Below are 26,636 nucleotides of genomic sequence, written 5' to 3' on the forward strand. Positions count from 1 at the left end.
CTAGGTAATGGAAGAATTGAGTTTTCTTTGTGTATGCTGCAGATTGCCTCACCTGTGGTATCCAACTCGGTAACATGGGCCTCACCAAGCAGTACCTGCACTATGTGGCTAGTGCAGTCTTTGGCCTGATTGGCAGCCAAAAAGGTAATATTGTCTTCGTGACACTTCGTGGTGAGAAAGGACGCTATGTGGCAGTACCAGCCTGCGAACACGTTTTCGTTTGGGACTTGAGGAAAGGAGAGAAGGTGAGCCGAAAATAAACCAGTTGATAATGATCTAAGTGTGTTTGAGGATGGATTGACCAATGGGAGACTTCTGATTTACTTATTTTGCATGATTTTTGTGTTTCTGTGCCCTCAGAAATCCTTTTGCCTTTGAGTCTAAATAGCTAAGCATTGAATTCTGTTGCATTTTTTTTTTACCAGTTTCTGAAAATGACAACCCAATATGAGACTATTTCTTAAATGCAATAGTAATATTTAAAGTCATTGTTTGTGGTTTGAGATTTATTCCTAACATGTTTCTCTGTTCTATTTTCCATTGTCCTCTTGCCCTCATAGCCAATTAACAAATTTTAGGGATTTGAGAATATTATTCCGCAATGTTGATTGAAGCTTACACAGATGAGCCTCCAGAGTTTTAAACTGGGTTTTGCTACTATGTGAACCTGAATTTGCTGAGTGCGCTATTCCTGCCAAACTATAAACATTTTAGTCTTGTCCATTTACCATCTGACTCCCCACATACTTGTGAACAGAGTTCTTTGGGGAAGGAAACTGTGGTGCTGTGCCAGTTGGGTTCTGCTCCAGTGAAACTCAGTTGGTGTTGTGCTAGATGAAGACTGCGTAATTTTATTCTGTTGCCTGATGAATTTTACTTCTGTGTGCCAGTGTTGAACTGTGGAGAGAATAATTTTTTCTCTTTGCTGCTTCATAATTCTCATTAAAGGGCTGAAGATGTATAGTATAGTATCATTATTTATAAAAGTGATTTGAAATTACTTTTGTTCTTAATTGTACTTAATTGCCTGATTTTTCCCACACGTTTTTCTTGGTGACCTGGTTAACTCCTTTACGTTGTGATGGTTTTTCAGATCCTCATCCTTCAGGGGCTAAGACAAGAAGTCACTTGCTTGTGTCCCTCTCCAGATGGACTACATCTGGCTGTTGGTTATGAGGATGGCTCTATCCGAATCTTCAGTCTCCTCAGCGGGGAAGGAAATGTTACCTTCAATGGACACAAAGCAGCTGTCACGACTTTGAAGTATGACCAGCTAGGAGGCAGGCTGGCATCTGGGTCCAAGGTGAGACTTTGAATTAGCTGTTCATACTGTGATCTACTAAGGGAACAGATGGCTGAAACAGGTGGCTCACTAAAAATGAATGGCGGAAACAACTCTAAATTTACAAAATTTACAGATGGTAGAATTGGAATAGATGGATTTGAGTAGGGAAGTTCATTTTGTTTACTGTCTTATTGCCTGATAACAGTCAATTAGGTACAAGGCTAAGTCAGCTTTATCTGTGGGAACTAGTCAAGGACATCATTGTAAAAGTGCTACTCAAGACAGGGAGACAAAACAGCCTGGGAAAAAAAAAGACTCAAAATGATTACTATTTGTCTTTAGCTTCTATAAAATCAGTAGCTTTTCAATATTTCAAAAAGCGTTAATTAGAAAATGTAATATAAAAAAGTAATTTATAGTAAAAATTTTAAGCAACAACCATAAAAATGCCAGCAAGTCTTATTGAAGAAAATAACAGAAGCATTTTATAGAGGCTCAATCTATGTTCTTAAATAGGAAGAAAGGTATGAAGAAAATGTTAGTGTTTTCTTATTAGTTTATGTAGTTAAAATATTCCAGAGGTTTTTGTTGTTTAAAACTTCACTAAGTGACTTAAATGCATGTGTGTAGAAGCAAATGAATTGGGAACACCAAAACTTGGGGAAGGTTAATTAAAGAGTGGTTTTAGGTATTAGAGTGCATTATAAAAACCATGGTTTAAATAAGTGCTGCATTGATGTATAGCAAAGAAAATTATAATGGAAAGACTGAGATTTTAATGTTTTCATGTATAAGTAATTTAAGAACAATTAAGTAGAAGACATCGGAAAAGTAAATCATGAATGGTCCATTCAATTAAGATACAATGTCTGATAATCACCATAGAATATGCAGTTCTCATTAGTATTAAGAAATGCAAATTATGTTCAGTAATGAGAATAAGCATTTTTTGATCATGCAATTAGGAGTAGTAGCTGAGGAATTTGGCCATATCCAGGGCTGAATGAATGTGAGCACCGGCTTTGTGATACATGTCTTTCATTGCTGGTTCTATAAATTAATGCAACTCGGGGATCATTGTGATGTTATAAATCACACTGTAAAGATAGTTTTTGGAGTCAGCATTGTGACACAAGTAGATTAAGTTGCTGCTTGATGTCTACATCCCAAAACTTAGTACCACTTTGAGTCCTGGCTCCAACTTCCAGTGATGGCTGATGGCTGTGGTACTTGAGTCCCGGACACCAGGTGGAAGCTCAGATGGAGCTCTGGCTTTTGGGTTCAACTGGCCCAGCTGAGTCTGTTGGAGGTATTTGAGGAGTGAACCAGCAGATGAAAGATTCCTGTGTCTGCTTTTAAAATAAGTCTTTTTTTCTAAGTATTTATAATAACACAGTTAGAAAATACCTAAATGCCTGAAATAGAAAAATTTTAGGGCTGAGAGCATTGCAGGATAATCCTCCGCCTGCAGCACTGCTCTCCCATGTGGGCACTGGTATATTTCCTGGCTGCTCCATTTCTGAACCAGTGTCCTGCCTTTATGGTCTGGGAAAGCAGTGGAAGATGCTTCGGTCTTGGGCCCCAGCACTCATGTGCGAGACCTGGAGGAAGCCCTGGGTTCCTGACTGGGATGGCTTAGCTCCAGCTCTGGCAGCCACTTGGGGAGTAAACCAACCAAACCCTGTCTCTCCTTCACTCTAAATTTACATTTTAAATATAAATAAATCAAGATTTCTTCTGTCTCTCCTTCTTTTTGTAAAAATCTGTTTTTCCAATAAAAATAAAGAAGTATTTGTATATGACTGAATCTTTAAAAATGTTTTAATAAATTCTAGTGTACGTTTGGTTTTGATTATTATGAGAATTATAAAATAAGATCCTAGAATGATGTGGAGATAGAAATTTTGAAATGAAAAAGAAAAAGCTGTAGGTGGTATAATTGCTGTTTTCTAATAGGGAAATAGTGGTCTGCAGCTATAATAGATACTTAAAAAATGTAAAGTATCCACTTATCCTAAGATTAAGACTGGCATTTATTCCGTTGGATTTTCTGTATGCCCTCCAAATTTTCTACATGAATTTTGAATTTCTTATTCATAATTGGAATCTGCTTCTTTGTTAGCTTATGCCATATGTGGTGAAAATTATTTTTCTTTGGTCTTATTTGGTCTTTTTAGGACACAGATGTTATTGTGTGGGATGTGATCAATGAAAGTGGCCTCTACCGTTTAAAGGGGCACAAGGATGCTGTCACACAAGCATTGTTCCTGAGAGAAAAGAATCTGTTGGTGACTAGGTAAGGAGTAAGGTCCCTTTCAGTTCTTGCTTAGATGAGGTCACTGGAGAGAGCTTTGAAGGGAGAATTTATTGGCTTCATTGCTTATTAATTTTTCTGCACATTGATTTTGCTGCTGTGCTAGCTTCCTTTTCTGTTCCCTTCTTTCCTCCCTCCTTCCTTCCCCTCCCAAATCATGTATCAGAGCTACCCCGAGTTATTTGTAGCCATTGTAAAGTCCCTGTTGTGCTGTGTCCTTCTCTTTCCCTAATAACAGCTTTTCTATGTCCATTAACCTTTTGACCAACCATTTGTAGAATGAACTCTGTTTACCTTCTGGGTCCTAGAACATCACAAAAGCAGGACATGGAGCAGTAGTCAGATGTGAATAATAGGTGTTAAGTTTAGCATATCTTTAAGAGTAAGATAATTTAGAATTCTGTAAGTCTGTTACATTGAATCATTTGAAATTTCCATTTCTATAAGTCAAAATGACCCAGTTACTAACCGTTTTGTATGATTAAAGGTCTGTTAGAATAGCAACTGTAGATATGACTGCTGTGTATCAGCGCTTTATTGCAAATGAATCCTTGATCTCCTGGTTAGTCTATTGATTCTTCCTAAACTGAATCTATTTCTTTTTCCCTGTTTCTTCTCTTAGTGGAAAAGATACCGTGGTGAAGTGGTGGGACCTTGATACGCAGCACTGCTTCAAAACGATGGTTGGCCACCGAACTGAAGTATGCACAGGGCCCTGGGTCTGGGCTATTTTTAGCTTTTTACTTTCATGTTCTTTTTTGAGAGACAGTGAGGTTGGTTTGGAGGAGGCAATGCCAGTCACTGGAGCAGCTGTGGCTACTCTGTCATTTCGTAAGAATTGGCCTGGAAATGTGTTATTCCATGAGTTTGATTATTTGCATATAGTAAGTGTCCATCGTCATGATTAAAGGAAGGCTTAATGTTACTGCCTAGCCTGGTGACCTGTAAGTTGTAAAATATAACCGTTAGGATAAGTACCTGAATAGAGATCTATCAGTTCTGTTCAGGAAATATTCTACATATGTTTGCATCTTTCTTGGTGCTTTGTTCATACCAGGCTTTGGAAAAAAAAAATGCCTGAAATGAATGAGGGTTAAAAGCAGATTAGATTATTGGGCTGTTCGTTTGAGATGCTGTTATTTTTATTATTTGATTCAAAAAATTCAAATTAAAAATTACAGGAAATTTAACGGCTTTTTTTTTTTTTAAACTAGCTACTGCTTAAAAAGCAAAGAAGTGCAAGACTTTATACTTTGGTTGGCTTATAGTTCAAATTTATGTTGAACAGCTGCTTAATTAGAAATTTTTGGAATCGCATTAGCAGACATTCTACCACAAATCATTCTTTTATTTGTAAAAGTGGGATTCCTTATACTGTGTTTTGAAAGAGTTGTCTCAGTGTGTCTTGTCTTAGATATTGAGGTGCCAGAGAGTTTTATCGCCGTTTACGTAGATTTGAAATGCCACAATCTAGAGTCTCTTAAAAGTCATTTTATTTGAATTTTTATGTTTTCGTAGATTTGGGGGATGGTTTTGGTGTCACAAGAAAAGCGACTCATCACTGGAACTTCAGACAGTGAACTGAGGGCTTGGGATGTAGCCTACCTGGAAGAGGTAAGGACTTCCTGCCACGAGTATTCACACAGGTGTTTGGAATTTAGAATCCAAGTGTTTTGCATAGTACTACAAAGTTTTGTTTGTTTGCTTTGAAGATTTATTGATTATTTGAAGGACAACTAGAGAGAGAAGGTGAGGGAGAAATTTTCCAATTTCTCCAATTGGCTACAGAGATTTCAATTAAACCAGGAGAAAGCTAGGAACCAGGAGCTTCCTCCAGGTTCCCCACCTGGGTACAGGGTACTTGGACCATCCTTCACTGCTTTTCCTAGGCAATCAGCAGGTAGTTGAATTAGAAAGTAGAGCAGCTTGGATCTGTCCAGCACGCATATGGATGGTGCAAAATGGTGGCTTAACCTATACAACACTATGGCAGCCCCTACTAGGAGGAATTCTGTCATGTTGATAACCCAAAGCTTCTAAATAAATTTATTTTTCACTGTTCATTGCTATTGTTTATTTGAGCTCAGTCAAGTAGCTTTAAACTCATGGCTTCTGATGAAAGTAATGTTTTAGTTTGTAGTATTCTTATTCCTGGACCTTTGGGTGTCCATTGATGGATTTTTTTTTTATGGTTTTACAGTTTATGGATCTTCCACACATTTAAATGAGCTAATGAATATATATATTCTGAAAATGTTTTATTAGATAGTAAGAATTCATATTAAATAAAAAGTTAAGAAGCTCAGATTTAGCTGGAGTTAAGTATGATATTGTGTCCAATGGTCTTTTTAATGGGTTCTTCTTGGATAGGCTGGCATTTGTCTAAGAAGAAAATATAACCTGTTTTGCAGCGTCTTTGCAATGCTTCCTGCCAATCTGAATCTTTCCTTTTGTGATATAGTAGCTTGTTCACCTAAGAACAGAGAAACTTTTGAGGTTAATAAAGAATGAGTTAATTTTTTCATAGTTATAATGAAACAGTAATCCTTGTACTGTAGAAAGTATTGGAATAGCATACTGAATGAAGTTTTGTTTGCACAGGTTAGATTTTAATAAATCTAATACCTGTCCTGTTGACGGAATTGCTTGAGTGGGGAGTGTTTGGTGCAGTAGGTTAACACATCAGAGTGGCTGGTTCAACCCCTACTCTGCTTGTGATCTAGCATTCCTATTAATGTGTCTGACTGTTTCTTAAAAAATGACAATAAAGAAATGTATGAATCATGAGGTTTGTTCAGAGAAATTACTAACTGGAAGTTAGAATCATAGGAGTGATTCCTGTCAATATGAGTTACCTCCTGGCATGTATTATGTTTTATGTTTTTATAAAACAGATTGAAGACCCAGAAGAACCAGAACCTAAGAAAATCAAAGGATCTTCTGCTAAACAGCAGGACACCCCTGAAGCAGAGGCTGATACTCTGGAGGCGGAGATGGATGAAGCTCCTGAGGATGTAATTCTCTTTTTTTTTTAACAGTTGAATGGGTGGGTGGGGATCAAAATTATACAGTTTAAAATTTATGATTTTCATGATCATTATAATCACTTTAAGGAAATATTTTTGTTGACTTTCATTAGATCCACACCATTACAGGGGATCAAACCTAGTGTTTAAACTTTGATCTTCTCCTCCATGTTCTGTAGCGCATCATTTCCTGCAAAAAGGCTGGCTCCGTCATGCGAGAAGGACGGGACAGAGTTGTGAACCTCGTAGTAGACAGGACTGGCCGGATCCTTGCTTGCCATGTGAGTACCAGACTTAGAAGAAAAGAAAAAACAGTCCTGTTCCTTTCAGAGACTTGTTTTTATTTCATATTCTGTGAGGAGATGAATGTATTTTTTGGATCAGTGACATTGTACAGTACTGTGTGGACCTGTAATCCCTAGTTCATGTTAACGTAGCAATAACAAACATTAACATTATTATTATTGTTGATTAGATGCTGATCTTCTAGGTAGTTTCAGACTGTAACTTCTAGTGTAGTCTTCAGAGCAATGCTGTGAATGGAAAGGGCATCTCCTTTTCACAGACAGCAATCTGGGAGGGATGCCTTTGTTTAAGATAGTACTGTTTCGTTCTTACTGAGAATAAACTAAATTACAAGTTGCCTGTCCAAAACTTACAGCAATTTTTGCTTTTCCAGGGAACTGATTCTGTACTTGAAGTGTTTTGTATCCTTTCTCAAGAAGAAATTCAAAAGAAAATGGATAAAAAGTTGAAGAAAGCTAGGAAGAAAGCTAAGTATGTTTTCTTATCTGTTAATGAAGTATCTTGGGTAGATCACACATAAATGGGAAAAATTGTAGCTTCTTTAAGGAAATAGTCTTAATCTTGATTACTGTTAAGGTTTAGGGAAGAATTCAGTAATCTGAGCTTTGTATTTCTACTGTGCAGTACATCTCTATAAATAACATTTCTGAGTCTTATACTCAGACCCACATGGAACTAGAAAAGAAAGACTGCAGATTTTTAAAAGTGATTTTCATTGTGGTGTTTAACTCTGCTTTTAATGAAAGCAATGAGGAAGAAAGCTGTGTTTTGTAATATTGACCTTTGGCCTTGAGAAAAAAAGGGAACTGGACAGTTTGGTGCATTGTAACCTTGGTTATGATGACCATAGAAATACATTCCTAATGCTTGACATTTCTGTTATCAGAGATCAAAAAGTCATCTGATCTGGCATCTATTTTGGGACCTATGTTTATTTGACATAGTTGGGTTCTAAAGTACAAGTTTATAATGTTTTTAAATGTCGTCAAGTTAGACAAGTTCACTGGTATTACTTCTGTGGGATTATTTGAATTACAAAGACTTGTTCCAGGAGATTTTATGGACTGTTGCACTCAGTCTGTTTCTCGGGGTTACCCATTAGTTGAATCTTTATGTTTATGCAACTGTTGTTCACAAAGCTTTCCACATATCCACACACATTACTTTTTTTGATGCTTATGGTAATTCTGTGTGGTTTAGTGAGTTTCCCAGAATCACAGTTTTTTTGATCATGCGTCCAGATTTTATACTCAGTTTTTAAAAACCTCTGGAAGAGTGATGAAATGATATTCCTTTCTACTTTTTCTTTCTTTTTTTCCCCTTGCTAGATTAAATTCTTGCAAAGGGGAAGAGGAAGACCTTGAAATCAATGTCGAAATGACTCTGCAAGATGAAATTCAGCGGGTGACTAATATCAAAACCTCAGCTAAGATCAAGTGAGTAGCAGTGTGGTACCTGAAGTTACAGGAACAGTGAGCTGCAAAGTGTGACTGCCTGTTTCGTGGTGTTTGCAAGGTCCTGTGTGGATTGTACACTTGCAGGCAGTGATCTTGAGCTTCCTAGGTCACACTCTATTGCCTTCTCCACTGGTCTACTTATTACCTCCTATGAGGATCTGTATAAATATAAACTTTTAACTCTTGTTGTCCTTTCTGGCTGCTGATCAAAAAGTACTTGTATACTCTGTTCAGGAGGGATTTGGGGTCACATGCACAGGAAGATCAATGTCAGAACTGGGATCTGAGCCCAGGTTTTTGTGTGTACTTAGCTTTTCAGTACTGAGCATACACCTATTGTGACAGCTTTTTCCCATAACACAAGTTAATCTGAGTGAACATGTCAGCCAGAACATTTGTGATTGTTTTTCCACACAGATCTTTTGACTTGATTCATTCGCCTCAAGGAGAGTTAAAGGCTGTCTTCTTGCTGCAGAACAACCTGGTGGAACTGTACTCGCTGAACCCGTCCTTGCCGGCCCCTCAGCCTGTCCGGACCAGCCGCATCACCATCGGGGGCCATCGCAGTGATGTGCGCACCATCTCATTCAGCTCAGACAACATCGCTGTACTTTCAGCCGCAGCTGATTCTGTTAAGATATGGAACAGGTTTGTGCAATGAAGTTTCCTGCAGCATAATTGAAGAGTTTTAGTATGTTCTCATTTTTTTTTTCTTTTTTTTTTTTTTTTTTTTTTGCTTTGTTTCTTGCTTACTTCTGATAAGTTGCTTTGCTTGTTAGGGACCTAAATACTTCATTCTCCCAAATGTGTCTGCGATACATTTTGGCCACAAGTTTGCAGCTCAGGAGTAGCAAGCTTTTTCTGTCTCTGAAGCTTCTAGATGTGCTTTGCTAGAGAGAAACCATACAATCATGCTGCCCATTCTAAATGCAGACCGATTTCTTACTGTTGTCCAGTAATTTTACATGAATTTCTCATCTACATCTTACTTTCCTAGATGATTGTTTAACACTCTCCTCTCCAAGTCTCCCATACTTCTAAAATCATTAAGCTGATAACTTGACTTAAGTTTGCTGGGACAAAGGAAGCTGCCTCTTCTGTGTTTTTTGGATTGTTCCTGTCAGCATTCGCATGTATTGCATGTTCCATCTTAAAGACCTGTGCTATATTGCTCTTCAGTTCCTGCCCCACTCGCTGGTTCATTTTCTCCATTGCCTGGTCTGTCTCCCGTAAAGCTTTTTACCATTTTATTGAAGCACTCTTGTCATAGTGTGAGTGATCATGCCTCTAAATCCAAGGACTGATACTCCTGTTTGACACTGTATCCCTCAATTGCGGACTTTCTACTTTTTGAGCCACTTTTGTCTCTCATGATTGCTCCTTATCTACCTGAGTGTCCTCAGCTCTTGCTGAATCCTTGTTTCTGACATACGAATGAATGTCTCGGCATGTTCTCTACCTAAGCTCACGTAGTGTTCTAGTCATATGACTTTATCTGATAACACATGAGTTTGTATGTGGCTTTGGCCTTTCCCTTGAACATCAGTCTGTTATTTTCAGATACTGTATGCCACCACTCATATATATAACTTGGCACCTCAAACTTTTTTTCCTAAGATTTACTTGTTTTATTGCGAAGGCAGATTTTTACAGAGGAGGAACAGAAAGATCTTCCATCTGCTGGTTCACTTCTCAGTTGGCTGTAATGGCTGGAGCTGGGCTAGTGTGAAGCCAGGACCCAGGAAGCTCCTCTGCGTCTCCCACATGGGTGCAGGGTTCCAAGGCTTTGGGCCATCCTCTACTGCTTTCCCAGGCCACGAGCAGGGAGCTGGATGGGAAATGGAGCAGTCAGGACACAAACCAGTGCCTTTATGGGATGTCGGCGCTTGCAGACTGAGTTATCACAGTGGCCCCCACCTCAGACTTCTAACATGCATTTTTTCTTAGAAGTTTACCTAGTTCATATTTCTACAGACTGCCCCATCTGAATATGTAATTACTGTCTGTTATTCTAACCCAAAAATGTGTATGTTCTCAGTTTCCTCTCATATTCATATCATCCAGTCCCTTAGCAACTCCTGTCTTCAAAACATCATGAATCCAAGCCCATCTCGCCACCTGTCAGGCCACTTCCTCAGTTCATACGGCCTTCCTCATCACCAGTTCTCCATGCTTCCTTGATTTTCGCTCCATAGTTTATTCTCAGTGAGACAGCCATTTTAATCTTTTTGTCATGGAAGTTTTACCTCTAGAGTTCTATCTCACTCTAAAAGCCAAGTCCTTACAGGCCCCACCTCATACTACCCTCCTTTTTGGCTGCACTGTGGCCACACTGACCCCCTTGGCATCCCTGAAGCACAGCAAGAATATGCCTGCCCCTTGGCTGCTGTGCTATCAATTGTTTCAGCAGGAACAGCCCCCTGTTTATCTGCAGGCTTTCTCTGTATCGGTGACAGTTTGGCCTTCCTTTCTATGCCCTGTATATTCATTCTCTTCGCCAGGTTGTTATACGCTATAGTTACCATTCCTGAAGAGTGTTAAGCATATGAGATTAGAAGCCTCTGCTGTCTTATCCACTACTTTAACTCCAACACCTAGAATGGCACGTGGCATGTGGTAGGCATTCAGTAAATGATTGTGAATCCAGTGAACCTGTTATATATGTTTGTTGAAGGATAAGTAGTTATGGGTCTATAAAATGAACATTACATGGAGTGCTCTGTAGTCACATGCTGATTTGACCTGCCATTCTTTCTGCTCATTTGCTTCTTGAGAATGGCCTGTCGGGCTCTGTGGAATCATAGATAACGTGGTCAGCATTGCTTAGATGTAAGAGGCGCCTACAAGAAAAGCAAAGTTTGCTTTAGTATTTTCTCCTTAGACTATAATTTTGCCTGAAAAGGGGGTATGAAGACTTGTGTTCTCTCTTGTGAATGTGTGCGCCGAAGCAGAACACTGACTTGAAACATCATTTCTTCATTGTTTCTCCCAGATCGACACTGCAGTGCATCCGCACGATGCCCTGTGAATACGCACTGTGTTCGTTCTTTGTACCTGGTGATAGGCAGGTCGTCATAGGAACAAAGGTAAGCTGAGACTTCTGCAATTTCTGGGCTTTTCTACCCAATATTAAAGTTGTTTGGAAGGTCTGATTCCTTTTTATTGTGTTGGAAGTGTATCAGACCTGGATAAAATAGAGGATGTTGGTAATTGGTTCTTGCTCATGCTCTTGTGTGTGTTATTTTTCCTTTCCTTTTTTTCTTATTTGCTTCATTTTCTTTTTCTTTTTTTGTGTGTGTCGTTTAAAAAATTAATCCATGTCTGAAATTATAATTGAACAAATTAAAATCATGAACTTAAAATAGCCACCATTAACATTTTGGTAATTATTCTTATGTGTCTTTTTGTAAGCAAATGAAGTAACCGTTTTTAATTAATGAGAAAATATATTAAATGCTTTGTATCATGCTACAACGTCAGATAAACATTCAGTAAAACTCAACTGGGCAGATTGTATTCTTAAATGCTGCTCACATTGGGAAGATCCATGTGGGAAGAGGCAGACATGGGTTCGAATTCAGATTTTCCACTTTACAAATGAGTAACTTGGAGCAAATCTCTTAACTTCTTTTGAGTGTGTTCTTCATTTATAAAATGACATAGTGGCACTTGCTTTTTACACAGAAGCATTCACACTAAATAGATGGATCTACTTGTGGCGCCCAGCTCTGCCGCTTAATAGCCATGTGAGCTTTGGGAGTGTAACTTGGTCGAGATAGCCTTGGTTTTCTGTAGTAAAGTGCTATGAATAACCAATTTTTAAAGAAAGAAATATGCAGACCTTTAGTGCAGTGACTTGCCCACAGTCTCTAGCAGATAATAGAGCTGGTAATAGAAGTAGCAGTGGTGATACATGGTATTGATGGTAAGACCAAAACAATTAAATTCCTGACCTAGGGAATGTTGTGAAACATATATGTCAGTATCTTCTTAAACCACTACCAGGTGTGCATGAGTTTTGTTAGAAAATCTGTGCATCTACAATGGATATTTCTTACCCAGCCAAAAGTGTAAAATAATTTGGAGAAATTTCAGAGTCAGTATCAGGGAAGCACATCATTTCAGCTGGAAATTTCCTCATTTTTTTGCTAAACAAATGTCTGACTCATTCTTGATTATTATGAAAATGTTGTGGATTGCTTAAAGAGTTACGTATGTGGAGGTTCCAAAAAGTTGGTGGATAATAGAATTAATTCATGTGGATGCGGAATGATACACATAGTTATTTCTTTTGTTTTGTTTTTCTATGATTTTTATCACACTATATTATAAATGTCTATTAGTTGGGTTTTTTAATTTTATTTTGCTATTTTAATGATATAGTTCTATAGGCTCTGGAATTTTCCCTCCCCACTACTGATTTCCCTTATGTTATTATACTAGTTTAGTCCTGCATGAATAGTCCTAAGGCTATCATTCTGCTATTTAAATGTATCCTGACATTGTAGATATAGACAATCGTAGAAAGTCTGGCATCCTATTGCCAATATATTTAACAGTCTCATTGGAAATCCATCTTTGATTTGGAAGTGGAGAGACATACTACATTATATCTTCACAATTCAATATGATAGTCTCTATTACACAGTTGCTATACATCCCCTTAAATGAAAAGTCATAATACAAAATAACAGGAAGAAAAATAGGAAATTTACAATGGCATGAAGTTAAATAACAGCTTCTGAATAACAGTGTATCACTGAAGAAATGAGAAAGAAAATCAAAAAGAAGACATAGCTCACCAACAAAGATTTGGGGAATCAAAATGATATGGGAAAAGATACTCCAGGGTACTGGAAAAGAAAAATGAGCTGATGTAGGCATTCTTATATCAGATAATACAGACTTTCATAAGGAAAATATTAAGAGAGATGAAGAAGAATACCACATAATGATCAAAGGATCCATGCAGCAAGAAGAAATCACCTTACTAGTTTCTTAAGATGTTTTCTTTTTCATCTTTAATTTTACTTAGTTTTTCTCTTGCTTTTCTTTGCTTGTCTAGCTAAAATTTTGTCTAGCTAAAATTTTGAAGTTTTTTAGTTTGAATTCCAATTATTTTTGCTCTGATTTTTATAATTTCTTGCTTCCTGTTCATGTTTGCTTTTTAATAAGCCTGAGATATATTATTACGTCATTTGTTTGAGGTATTTTGATTTTTTTGTATGCACCTGATATTATGTTGCTTTCAATGCTGTATTTACTACATTTCATGGATTTTAATATTTTTATCTTCATTCTTCAACAAAGATTTTTTTTCTTATCAGTTTCCTCAGTGACACATAGGTCATACAATAACATTGTTTTCTTCAAGAAAGTTTTGATTTTCTTTTACATAGTTATGTCTAATACATATTTTCTGTGAACTTTCTGATGGCTCCTTGTAAATGACTAATATGCAGTCTCTGGCCTATTCTTAGCTAAACAGTTCATGTATATTCCCTTATTGGATCCTCACAATAACTTAAAGATATTGTTGACGAACTCCATTTTTTACCTGTGAAACAGGTTCATCAGATGAGTTCACTCATGGTCACAGAGTTTGGAAAAAGTAGATCTGAGACTTGAATCTTGTAGCTTATTCTGTTTCTGCTACCTTGTGCTAAAGCTCATCTTAGCCAACTCTGCATTTGAGTTTGTGTTACATGCTGACATCATGACCAGAGTTATGGAGTGATTATCTTCTATGTTATTGTGTTTACAAATATAGAGAGACAATATACATAATTCATTTTATTCCATAATGTTGTAGCTGTGTCTTCCTGTTAATGTCTTCCAGAGAAGGAAACTAAACATAGATGGATGAGAGTTAAACTGGTTTCTGTAGAAAATGGCAAACTTTATAGGATTCATTGAACTTTAAAGGCTTTTATGCTTAACATTTGCTGTTGTGTTTATTCTGATTTGTCTGTGGTGATGATACTTCCCTTTTGAAGTTCTGGAGCCTGTGGAAGTGACAGAAGTCAGGTTGTATAATTCCATAGTTGTATAGTATGGCTGCCTGCTCGGATAAACTCAGCATTTCAACACAGAATTTCCTAACATGTGTTTGAGTACAGAATATAGGGCATTGGTTCCATTGTGTTAGCAACTGATCGCATTGCTGCTTAATTTATGAAATTTTTTTCTGAGCTGTGTAGTCAGGAATCATGTGAGTTTTAGAATATGTGCTTATTCTAGCTTTGCGTATTTTATGTCTTTCTAGACAGGGAAGCTACAGTTGTTTGACTTGGCCTCTGGAAACCTGCTGGAGACAATAGATGCCCATGATGGAGCTTTGTGGTCCATGTCTGTCTCCCCTGATCAGGTAACTAAGCCAGATTTTAAAGTTCTAACTACAAATCCCAGTTATTATATTGAGTTTTATTCCTCCCACATTCTCTAAAGAATAGTTTATATTTTTGTTTACTCTTTTGACTTATTTAATAGTGTCCTCTCATATTCTTGGAAATAGGCATTATTGGCATTATGAAATGAATTGTTCAGCTGTTTTTGCTCTTCAGTGGCATAGCACCAAATGACTCACTTTCATTACGTGTTAACTTGTGGTCTGTGATATAATTTATGGAAAATATTTTCTTGGGAAACAAGGTGGAGAATGCAGAATTTTCTCTTCCCCTTCCAGCCTCAAATATGTGTGAATGTTTAAGTGTTTAGAGTTTTTAACAAATGTGTTAGTCTCTAGAAATCAAAAATAAAAGTGTGTTCCCCTTCTTTAGAGTTACTCTGGAAGGTGGTACACATACTCTTGGAATGGTAATTTTGCTCATAATACTTTGAGAATATTTTTGATGATGTCATTCACTTGAATATTCTCAAAGATAGCAAATTTTTGCCCATTCAGGATGGTACCTTAGAAAAAAAGTAAATGTGCAGTTTTGGGATAATTAATACCTTTTGGGATTTAAACAAATAATTGTGAATTTAAATGCTAATAACATTTTTGTTCTCTTCTGCATGCTATGTAGTCTTTCATTAGACTAAAGATCATAGAAAAGTTATTTCTTGTGCGCTTCTGTGAGATGGTGTAATAGATACTTGAGATTCAATTTTCTGACTGTTCTTTGTGCTTTACAACATAATAAAAATAGTTTTGGTACTGCAAAGCAGCCTTAAACGGACTGTTTTCACAAGAATTTTGCTGTTTACATGTGTACAACTCTTTTGAGGTGAATCGTCTAAACAAGGTCATTTTTATAATCAGACAGCTCTTTAGACATTTGCTAGATTAAGTTAGTATTTTGTGGCAAGTCTTGTCATGCTTGCCTTCTTGGTTCCAGCAAAAGTCTGACTGTCATTACAGATTTTTTCTTCCTTTTAATGGAAGTGCAAGCAGACTTCAGAAAGTTGTCGGAAAGTAGAATTAAAAGACAAGTTTATTGTAGTCCGAAAAACTTGAAATTCTTCTGTATGAGAAACTCATACAAAGTGTATATTGTAAATAAAATAATAAACTGCTCGTTTATTTGTTATTTTTTAATATCAAAATAAAATTAATGGCATTTTCTGTGAACTTTTTGGAGCACCCTTGTACAGGTAGAATCTGCATTTGTTGCATGATCTATTAGTGTATATGAGGAATTTTCAGACTTTGGCAGTATCCCTAAGCAAATAACAAAAGATGTTAGGGAAAGCCACATATTTTTTAATTCTTATCCCAGTAGTAATAATAATAATAATAAAATGTTTTAACGCTGTTCTGATCCATCTTTTTAGCGACATTTGTATGTTAAACTAGTTTTTTAAATTGAAATGTAATTTGATTTCAGCGTGGCTTTGTGACTGGTGGTGCGGATAAATCTGTCAAATTTTGGGATTTTGAATTGGTAAAAGATGAAAACAGTACCCAGAAAAGGTGAGCAGACATTTCCTATGCCCTTTTTGGAGTGAGAATGAGAGCCTTTGGATGGCCTGTTGACATGTGGATCTTTGTTGTGCCCAGAGTGCTTGGAAGTGCCTGTTTTTGGAGTACTCATTTTTATTTTTCTTGATGCTTTCTGTGCTACTAGACTTTCCGTGAAGCAAACCCGGACCTTGCAGCTGGATGAGGATGTTCTGTGTGTCCGTTACTCTCCCAGTCAGAAGCTATTGGCTGTGTCTTTGCTGGACTGCACTGTGAAAATTTTCTATGTTGACACTTTGAAGGTAGGGTGGCAATGCCTGGGGATACATTCTTTACTTCAAATGACCAGTTAAGAAATTGAGTTGACAAGGGCGAGTGGAACCGCAAAAGTCCCAATTTGAGCAAGTGCGGGGAAGAGCTGGGCCGCCTTAAGCTGGTGTTGCTGGAGCTCAACTTCCTGCCCACTATGGGGACCAAGCTAACTAAGCAGCAGCTCATTCTGGCACGTGACATACTGGAGATCGGGGCCCAGTGAAGCATCCTGCGCAAGGACATCTCCTCCTTCAAGCGCTACATGGCCCAGCTCAAGTGTTACTACTTTGACTACAAGGAGCAGCTCCCTGAGACTGCTTACATGCACCAGCTCCTGGGCCTGAACCTCCTCTTCCTGCTGTCCCAGAACCGGGTGGCAGAGTTCCACACAGAGCTGGAGCGCCTACCCGCCAAGGACATCCAGACCAACGTCTACATCAAACACCCAGTGTCCCTCAAAGAGTACCTTATGGAGGGCAGTTACAACAAGGTGTTCCTGGCCAAAGGCAACATCCCTGCTGAGAGCTACACCTTCTTCATTGACATCCTGCTTGACACTATCAGGGTTGAAATTGCTGGGTGCATTGAGAAGGTGTATGAGAAGATCCTCTTTACCGAGGCCACGCGGATCCTCTTCTTCAACACACCAAGAAGATGACCGACTATGCCAAGAAGCGAGGCTGGGTCCTGGGCCCCAACAACTACTACAGCTTTGCCAGCCAGCAGCAAAAGCCAGAAGACACCACCATCCCCTCCACAGAACTGGCCAAGCAGGTCATAGAGTATGCTCGGCAGCTGGAGATGATCGTGTGAGCATGCAGGCCCATGGTGCGGCCCAGCGTGTGGTCCTCAATACCCTTCTGGGGTCCGTGACCTCAATAAAGTGGATTCCCATTCAAAAAAAAAAAAAAAAGAAATTGAGTTGAGACCATAAAAGTAACCTTGACAATACTCAACAAAAATACACATTTAAAAGTTTGTGTGTCTATGAAAAGATTTTAAGTGGATGTGGAAAACTAGACATTTAAAAAAAATGTTGATACATGTCATTTATATCACATACATTTGAAAAATGTTCTGGATAGAAAAGCTGTCAGAGCTAGTAGTTTCCCTAGAGAGCAGCTTCACAGCTGGCTGTGAATAATGTGGGTTGTGTTAAACGTTATTTAGCCCTAAGGATTGGTAGACTGGATTGTACCTGGAAATGTTTTCGTGAAACTAATTCTCTGAAACATTTCCTACTAAGAGTTTCAGAGAACCTCTCTGTGCCATCCTCTGAGTAAGGCAGCCACGTGGCATACTCTTCTGGCAAGTTCAGGCAGGAGCTGTAGGGTGAGATGAGTTCTGACAAACTACCTTTATTGGGTTGTCACCTTTGCAGATACACGAAGCAGTCCTCAAGTATGTCTAGTGTATTTTGAAGTTAGATTTAATTAGTTGTGTAAGAATTTATGACTATTTTATAGATAGGAATGAGTTATAAATTTTTTTTTTCTTTTTGATCTTTAGTTTTTCCTCTCACTGTATGGACACAAATTGCCTGTTATATGCATGGACATCTCTTATGTAAGTAGAGTTTAAATACTAAGGCGTCTTTTCTAAAGCAGACACTACTTCCTGGCTTGAGATCCTCATTTTAGAATATTTCAATTCTGTTCTATATTCAATTTTCTTTCCAAAAAGTCTCCAATTAATTCATGAAAAATGTTACGTTAAGATATCAGAGTTGTTTCACAAGAATTAGCTCAGTTAATTCTGCAAATTTCCTATTGTGGCTCTCTATAAATGTTATAATTGGTAAGAACCCTAAAATCTGAAAAATGTATTTTGTGTGTTTTTACTTCTATGATATATTATTTTTAAGTTTCTAGCCATTTTTTTGAAGGACAGTATTGTTGCTGTTGTCTGCTGCTTCATTAGCCAGATTGCCATAATGGTTTTGGCTGACCAGGCAGAAGCCCTCAGTCAGAAATTCAATTCAGGGCTCCCACATGGATGGCAGGCATCTAGCCACTGGAGCCTTCACCTGCCACTTCCCAGCATCTGCATGAGCAGGAAAGCAGAATCCAGCCACATCCAGGACTCAAACCCAGTTGAAAGTGACTATCCCAACTAGTTTCCTAGCTGATAATGCAAATACCCTATCCATATAAGACTAAAAAGAAATACCTCCTTTTGTTATCAAGGATGGAATTCGGTCCCTTTCCTATCTCCCTCGCTCCTCACTTTTGTTAATTTGAAAGGCAGAAAAAAGAGGAGAGACAGAGAGTATCTCCCTTGTGCTGGTTCACTCCCCAACCGGTCACAGTAGCCAAAGCTTAGCCAAGCCAGAGCTTCTTCTAGGTCTCCCATACTTCTAGGGGCTCACATACTTGGCCATCCTCCACTACTTTTCCAGCTGCTTTAGCAGGCAGCTGGATTGAAAGTGGAGCAGCCAAGACTTGAGCTGGTACCCATATGGGATGCCAAGGTTTCACTTGGAGGTTTAGCCTGTCATGTTATAACACCAGTGCTGGAATTTGGGTATATATTTAGATTTTTACACTATTTTACATTTTGTATTGTCCTTTTCTGATCAGTTTTTTTTTTTTTTTCAGTGTACTGTTAAGACTAGCCATGTGTATTTAAAGAGTCTAATCTGTGTGAAAGAAATTAGAATTGACCCAATAGCTATATTGCACTAGCAGGTTTAACGTACAGTGTTGAAAATACTCACAGCCATTTGAATTAGGCATCTAAACAGAAAAAGCAATAGTGACTGGGAACTGGGACATAGGACTGACTTTTAAATATCTGATAGGTTCTTTCCTGGCCTAATTATCCACTTTTCTCTTGTACTCTTCACACAAATTGTATAGCAAAGATGAGGGTTTTTTTCTTACTATGTATTTTAAGAAAGAAGATACCCCTGAGATCAGGCCAATACTGCTCTGTGGAAATACAAAAAAATATTTAAGCACAAAATTCATGCTTCATTTACTAAGGTTTGCAAAGTAGTTCTGTAGATAAAGGCCAGAATTATGGTGGTAATCTAAGAGAAATGGAATACATTTTTTAAGTATTTCAGTATTTTTAAAAGAAATGAGTTGAACATTCTTAGATGTCTTGTTAGCTTTTATTTATCTAGTTTACATAATTATTAAACATAATTGATAATAAATTGATATTAAATACATAATTGATATTGTTTCTCTGCTTTTATTATAGGATGGAGCACTGATAGCGACTGGCTCTGCTGATAGGAATGTAAAAATCTGGGGCTTGGACTTTGGGGACTGCCACAAATCTCTCTTTGCGCATGATGACAGGTACATATGGTCTAGAGAACCCTCTGGTTTGGCTTTCATTTTTCTAGAGCATCTGTACCTTTGACTTAGTGTTGGTAGTGACAACCTGAGAGTGCTAATCTGTAGTCAGACATTTTAGACTAGCTAGTCCAAAGCTGTTTATACACAAGACTCTTCATGAACCTGAAACTCGATGACATTCGTGATTTCTGGCCTTCCAGCGTGATGTACCTACAGTTTGTGCCGAAGTCTCACCTCTTCTTCACTGCCGGGAAAGATCGCAAGATTAAGCAGTGGGATGCAGACAAATTTGAACACATACAAACTCTGGAGGTAACTGTGTCTTGCCCACTTTGCTTGCTCAGTACTTAAGTACTATAAAATGTTTGCCTACTTATACAAGCAGGTAGTGCATTGTGAATGAGGTATGCTTACTTCCATTTTTGTCTCTTTTTCTAGGGACACCACCAGGAAATTTGGTGTTTGGCTGTAAGTCCCAATGGAGACTATGTTGTGTCGTCATCTCATGACAAATCTCTGAGGCTGTGGGAGAGAACAAGAGAGCCTCTTATTCTGGAGGAAGAAAAGGAGATGGTAAGAACTTGGGCCTAGATACAGGTGTGCTGGTGGGCTCCTGACAGGCTGTCCCAGCTGTAGTTTGCTTTCTTGCAGTCCGACTTCATTGAGGGCAAGCCCAAGAACTTGCTGATGTTTATAAGATCAGTGTCAGACAGAAACAAGGATGCCATTATTGGACTGTATTTTGAAAGAAGCTGTTTCTCACTGTTTGTTTAACTTTATATGAAGACAAAGGTGTTTTTTTCCTCAAATTAACTTATCTCTATTTAATGGCAGCAAAGGGAGGCTGAATATGAGGAGAGTGTGGCCAAAGAAGATCAACCAGCAGTAAGTAAATCTTTTGAGACCCTGACATTTACTGTAACTTGAAGAATTTCAGTGCAGTTAGAATTGGAGCTGGATTCCAAAGCTATCGTCAGCTAATAGGAAAGAATGTAGCCTGTTCCGATCAACTGTATGTCCTGGTTTAGTTGGATAAAGTGAGAGATCACTGTGGTATTAAATACTTCCCATTCTGAAATTGTATTTTATTTTAGGCAAACTTTAGGGAATTATTAATTCCCTTTAAAATAAAAATAACTGAGGAATTGGACATAATCTTTAAATATTTGTAGGATATTCTCATGATAAGGCATATGAAGCAGACAGCATAGTGTTAGACTAAGTACTCAGTGGTAGCTGATACCTGTATCGTCATTTTCCTAAGGTAATCTGTTCTTTCAAAGCCTTATAGGTTAACTCGTTGTTTTGTAACTGCGGTCACAAGATTGTTCAAGTATGTCTTTGTTTCTGGCAGGTTCCGGGGGAGACTCAAGGTGATAACTACTTTACTGGAAAGAAAACCATTGAAACAGTTAAAGCTGTAAGTTAATGGAGAAGGTGTTATCTCTATTTTTAATAGGATCCTGTATGTACCAAAAAAACTCCTTTGTGACAAAAAGTTGATGAACTTTAAAGATAAGGTTCTTAGCCTCTGCATGCTTCCCTCGTAGTGGGGGATGGGGGGGGTCCATGTCCGGAGCAGTGCACCAGCACGTGGTTTCCTTCGGAAGGTGACACCTTCCAGGCCTTCCTGGGAACTGCTCAGCTAAGGTGTCTCCTTTAGGGTCTCCCCCAAATATGTGACACTTAGTCTCTCTGAAGATTGTGAAAAATGTGAAAAGAAGAGCAAAGATATCTTTAAATACTGTTTGGCACGTCTTTATTCTACTGATTTATGCTATTTTGCCGTGTGAATTCATAGGCCTTCTGCTTTCAGAGTCCTGGGATGACAGAGTGTGTTGTGGTGATTTCTTTATCGTTATCTCGTAGGCTGAGAGGATCATGGAGGCTATTGAGTTGTACCGGGAGGAAACTGCAAAAATGAAAGAACACAGAGCCATCTGTAAAGCTGCAGGGAAAGAGGTAAGTCAGTCTGTTACATTACACTCCTGGAAATATTGTGAATAGAATTCTTAAAAGAAAACATTTCTTTCAGGATATTTTCTAATTCAGATGTTAGAAGATATCGAAGAGCTATGAGAGGAAGGAAGGTTGGTCACAGTCTGCCAAGGGCCCTTTGGGCATTTATAATACCCTTCCCAAGCCAAGTGAATTTTTTGATCTAAAAATTGACATGCTGTATAGATTTACTGAATTTTGAGTCAAGCCTGCATGTGCCTTAGTAGGGCCAGACTGAATGACTTCATGGGCTGAGTGTTCTCCACCAGCGATGAGAACAGAAGGATAGAAATTACAGATTGAGGTGGTGATTGTGCTAAGTAAAACTTATAATCCTGCCTCTGTTGGAGAGTCAGGGTAACCATTTTAGATTTGTAGATAACATCTGTGGCCCGAATTCATTCATAAGTACTAAAAACTAAAAGTCTATTAACTCTTTTGTAATCTTTCAGTTTTTAGTGTCTCCTGTTTTCAAATTTATAAAATACTGCCTTGACAAGTACTACCAAAGTCTTATGTTTTCAATTAATAATTTTTTTATAGGTCCCTCTTCCCATGAACCCCATCCTGATGGCTTATGGCAATATTTCTGTGAGTAGAATGTTAAACCATTTCCACTTGGTCATTTAAAAAATTAAAATAGGTAAAAGTCAGGAAGTAGAGAGGCATTATAATTTGGGGATGATGTACTGGAACATCATTATTTGAAGAGAACCACTTGAGCATGACTTCTCAGTCAGTCTTTGTTTGGACTGGGCTGGCATTCTTTTGTTTTCTGTTTCTATTTCTGTCTTCAAAGCCTTCTGAAGATTAAGTGTACTTTGAAATAACCATTGAAGGAAAATCTGATGTAAATCAATGAGATGAAGAAGAGAGGCAGGGAGAGTAATGGTAGAATGCATGGGTAATTTTGGGGTTTTTTTGGAATGTGAAGTCACAGAGAGGGCTATCTTATTTTCTTTTCACTGCTTACTTACTTCCCAAGTGGGCACAACAACCATAGCTGAGCCAGACCAAAGCCAGAAGCATTTTGAGGGTCTTCCACATAAATGGTAGGGGTCCAAGCACTTGGGCCATTTTCCTGCTGTTTCCCAGGCACATTAGTAGGGAACTGTATTAGTGGAGTGAGTGGGACTTGAACTGCTGCCTATGTGGCATGTTGGCATTAGAGGCAGTGGCTTAACTTGATGCACTGAAACACTAGCCCCAGTAGCATACATGTTTGGCTAGCAATTAATTACTTAGTATTTTACTTGCCTGTCTCATTGATCATAATAATCAAGTGATGTGGAGTTGGTTCATTTTTTTTCAGAAGCCAATGGGCCTTACAAGGTAACAGTCGATAAAGGGTCAGAGCTAGACTGTGAACCTAGATCTAGCTAACTCTTATGCTCTCTTAGGTCTTGCAAGTCTGTTTATTAATTTAGAATTTGCAAGACAGGCTGTTCACATCTGTGGTTCTTGCCACTGCAGTAGTCAGTGCTGAGCCAGGGCTTTCTTGCTCTCCCACATGGGAGCAGGAAGCCAGCTGCCTGTGTCATCACTTCTGCCTGGAGTCTGTGTTAGCAGGAAGATGTAGTCAGGAGCTAGAGTTGAGTGATCAGTACAGCTATTCCACATGGAAAATCGGTGTCTTTACTGCTGGGCAGAATGTCCACCCGAGGTCTGAGCATTTTGGCATACTGTTCTCAAATGAGGGTGAGGGGTTTCTGTCCTTCAGGACACAGAAGTTAGCTTTAGTGGTAAACAGCCAAGAGTGTCACTAACAGTGTTATTTTTCCTTTATAGCCTTCAGCTTATGTATTGGAGATTTTTAAGGGGATCAAGTCAAGGTGAGTCTGCATTTTTTAGTTAACAACATTGGATACTTAATCAAAGATGAAGCAAATAAAAATTATAATTGATGGCCTGTTTGCCTATTAGGTTTAGGAACCCTTAAATTTTGATGAAAGTAATTCATTAGAATTTTTTAAGCAGATTTGTTTATTTGAACGGCAGATGAAGTGACAGAAATCTAACATATTCTACTTTGCTCACCCCACAAATAGTTGGGACACCCCGTTCTGGGCCAGGTGGAAGCCAGGAAGCAAGAACTTCACCCTGATTTCCTCCATGGGTGGCGAGACCCCTAGCCCTTAGGTCATCTTCCACTGCACATTCTCAGATGGGAAGATTTCTGTGTATTTGAAGATCAGAATTTTTCAAGTAATTAATAAAAATAAGTGAAAGATTTAGAAGTAGACCATCTGGATAAATATGCCATTTTAATCTTTTAATTTTTTTTTTTCAGCGAATTGGAGGAGTCACTACTTGTGCTACCATTCTCTTACGTCCCAGACGTTCTTAAGCTCTTTAATGAATTCATCCAGCTGGGCTCTGATGTTGAACTTATATGTAGGTGCCTCTTCTTCCTCCTCAGGTAACTCCCATTTTTAGAGAACACGATGTTTACTCAGCAGCACTGCTCCTTAGCACCTTAGCAAAGCTCTCAGTGTTTGCGATAAAAAATTTCAGTGCTATCTGATGTAAAATACTTGTCATTCTTTGGAAGCAGTCTTTAAACAAGGACAGTGATTACTCTTTGGGTGATATGTAATAACACATTACTCGGGAACACTTAATGATGGGCCTGCAGGTTATACTCCTCTAAGATCCTGACTCAGATACACTCCTGAATGTCTGACTGTACTCCCATGTACTGAAAGTCGGGTATTAATGGTCACTTCTGTGCTGTATCTTTAAGCTGTCTAGGTTAGCAGCTGGTGGTGTTGTTTCCTCATACCAAAATCTTAGGAACTAGATGATTTCTCCAGGTCCCTACACGTGCAAATGGAAATATTAGGCAATATATGGAGGAAAACTAAGGAACATGAAAACAACTTATTGGTTGGCTACATTATTTGGCAGCATGTAATTAAGAAGATGGTATTTTCAAGGGTTTAAGAATTAATTCTTTTTTTTTTTTTTTTTTAAACAGTCATTTTAGTTTTAAGTCAGAGTTACAGAAAGAGAGGGAGAGGCAGAAAAGAGAGATCTTCCATCCTCTGGCTCACTCCCCGAATGACCACAGTGACCAGAGATGAGTGACCCCAAAGCCAGGAGCTCCCTCCAGGTCTCCCATGTTAGTGCTGGGTTGCAAAGCTTTAGGCCATCCTCTACTGCTTTCCCAGGCCATTAGCAGGGAGTTGGAGCAAAAGTAGAACAGTTAGGAATTGAATCAGTGTCCATATTGAATGCCGATGCTACAGGCAGAGCATTAACTATTAACTCCACTATGCCAGCTGCAGAACTCATGCTTACCTCTCATTTTCTGACTCCTACTCTCGAGCTGTTGTGGCAAAGGACAGCACTGTAGATAAATAGAACATTCCTTAAATACTATCATGATTGCAAAAAGTGTCTTGTGGATACCAAGTATTCAAATGAGATATATTTAGTGAATTGACCAATTAGTTATTTGGTAAATTGGCCTGTTTTCATAATTCCTAACCCTACATTCTTTATATTTTACTAGGAAGGTAGTCGGAGAATAATAATGATTTATATCATTTGTTGCCATATATTTGTGGGCAAGTTTTGAAGACATAGATACATATTCAACAATACTAATGCCTTCTTCTTGCTGTGATATGTTATGTATAAATCTGTCCTGTTGAGTCAGGAGACGCACCGTGAGAATCTCTGGCATATCAGAGGTTAGATACTGGAGATGCAGGTAAATACAGCAGGTTCACTGAGAGTATCTTAGTGTCCTAGGTCAGAATTTCACTCTGATTTCTTTTTTGCTGTAAGGCATCAGTAAAAATATTGGTAAGTTCTTGTCTGTTCTTAGAAGGCTCATTCTGTGAGCTTTCCACAAAATACCGTTATCAGAATCTAATCACCTGGTTCAATGCTGATGAGAGTTAGCCGTGCATTGTTTTAAGAAACTATTTTAAAACTCATGAAATTGAGCTAAATCATAGGGAAAGAAAACTTTACCCATTTTCACTAAAAGCATTCCTGTTCTCCCATGATGATAGTGAAATGAATATTTTATAATTATTGCATTACTATTTTGTGCGTTTGCTATTTCAGGAAGGGATCATGTGTTCAGAACCACTCTTTGCAATGTGTCTTTCTCCTGTTATCTTATTAGGATTCACTTTGGACAAATCACTAGCAACCAAATGCTTGTACCAGTGATAGAACAATTAAAGGAAACAACAATTTCTAAAGTCAGCCAAGTCCGGGTAAGTGATTGTGTAGAGATGTAACACGAGGCCGAGTCCTAGTTTGTATATGAATAAGAAGTAGCAAAATGTGCTATGCCTTGTCTTGTCTTGAGCAGCACCAACTAGAAATCTGCGTGTGAGGTAGTTTTTGTTGGAGCTTGTAAAAATAGAAAACAGTAGCACGTAAGGTAAAGTCTTTAGCAGCAACATCCAAGACTTTGGCTTCCTTGATTGGCATAGGCTTTCACACTGCACTGAAGTGGGAGAGGATTTATTTAGTCTTTCTTTTTCCTTCTCTAGGATATAATCGGCTTCAATATGGCTGGTCTTGATTACCTCAAGAGGGAATGTGAGGCAAAAAGCGAAGTTATGTTTTTTGCTGATGCAACTAGCCAGTTGGAAGAGAAAAAGAGGAAAAGGAAAAAGAGGGAGAAGCTAATTTTAACAGTGACATAGAACTGGATCTCGGGTGCCTGTTTCTACATTTCCCTTACAAGAACTGAACTAAGAGGT

The 26,636-nt window shown here is 38.3% G+C and overlaps 1 protein-coding gene and 1 pseudogene across 1 annotated transcript in view; both read left to right on the plus strand.

Annotated features, from left to right (window-relative positions):
• WDR3 (WD repeat domain 3) overlaps positions 1-26,636 on the plus strand; it is a 28,059-nt gene extending 1,423 nt beyond the window's left edge. Inside the window, exons 2-27 of the mRNA XM_004581864.3 lie at positions 43-245; positions 1,094-1,303; positions 3,463-3,581; positions 4,222-4,300; positions 5,118-5,213; positions 6,494-6,613; positions 6,805-6,906; positions 7,305-7,402; positions 8,260-8,367; positions 8,806-9,036; positions 11,381-11,474; positions 14,654-14,755; positions 16,218-16,303; positions 16,458-16,593; positions 18,113-18,169; positions 19,811-19,911; positions 20,112-20,223; positions 20,350-20,484; positions 20,746-20,796; positions 21,266-21,331; positions 21,781-21,873; positions 22,453-22,500; positions 23,698-23,741; positions 24,200-24,328; positions 26,048-26,141; positions 26,424-26,636. Coding sequence (XP_004581921.2) covers positions 75-245; positions 1,094-1,303; positions 3,463-3,581; positions 4,222-4,300; positions 5,118-5,213; positions 6,494-6,613; positions 6,805-6,906; positions 7,305-7,402; positions 8,260-8,367; positions 8,806-9,036; positions 11,381-11,474; positions 14,654-14,755; positions 16,218-16,303; positions 16,458-16,593; positions 18,113-18,169; positions 19,811-19,911; positions 20,112-20,223; positions 20,350-20,484; positions 20,746-20,796; positions 21,266-21,331; positions 21,781-21,873; positions 22,453-22,500; positions 23,698-23,741; positions 24,200-24,328; positions 26,048-26,141; positions 26,424-26,579 — 2,838 coding nt within the window. The 5' untranslated portion in view covers positions 43-74 and the 3' untranslated portion in view covers positions 26,580-26,636. The remainder of the gene's footprint in view (positions 1-42; positions 246-1,093; positions 1,304-3,462; positions 3,582-4,221; positions 4,301-5,117; positions 5,214-6,493; positions 6,614-6,804; positions 6,907-7,304; positions 7,403-8,259; positions 8,368-8,805; positions 9,037-11,380; positions 11,475-14,653; positions 14,756-16,217; positions 16,304-16,457; positions 16,594-18,112; positions 18,170-19,810; positions 19,912-20,111; positions 20,224-20,349; positions 20,485-20,745; positions 20,797-21,265; positions 21,332-21,780; positions 21,874-22,452; positions 22,501-23,697; positions 23,742-24,199; positions 24,329-26,047; positions 26,142-26,423) is intronic.
• Positions 16,653-17,497, plus strand: LOC131479609 (26S proteasome non-ATPase regulatory subunit 8-like; annotated as a pseudogene).

Source organism: Ochotona princeps, chromosome 2 (genome assembly GCF_030435755.1).
Source record: "Ochotona princeps isolate mOchPri1 chromosome 2, mOchPri1.hap1, whole genome shotgun sequence".
In the NCBI taxonomy this organism is placed as follows: Eukaryota; Metazoa; Chordata; class Mammalia; order Lagomorpha; family Ochotonidae; genus Ochotona; species Ochotona princeps.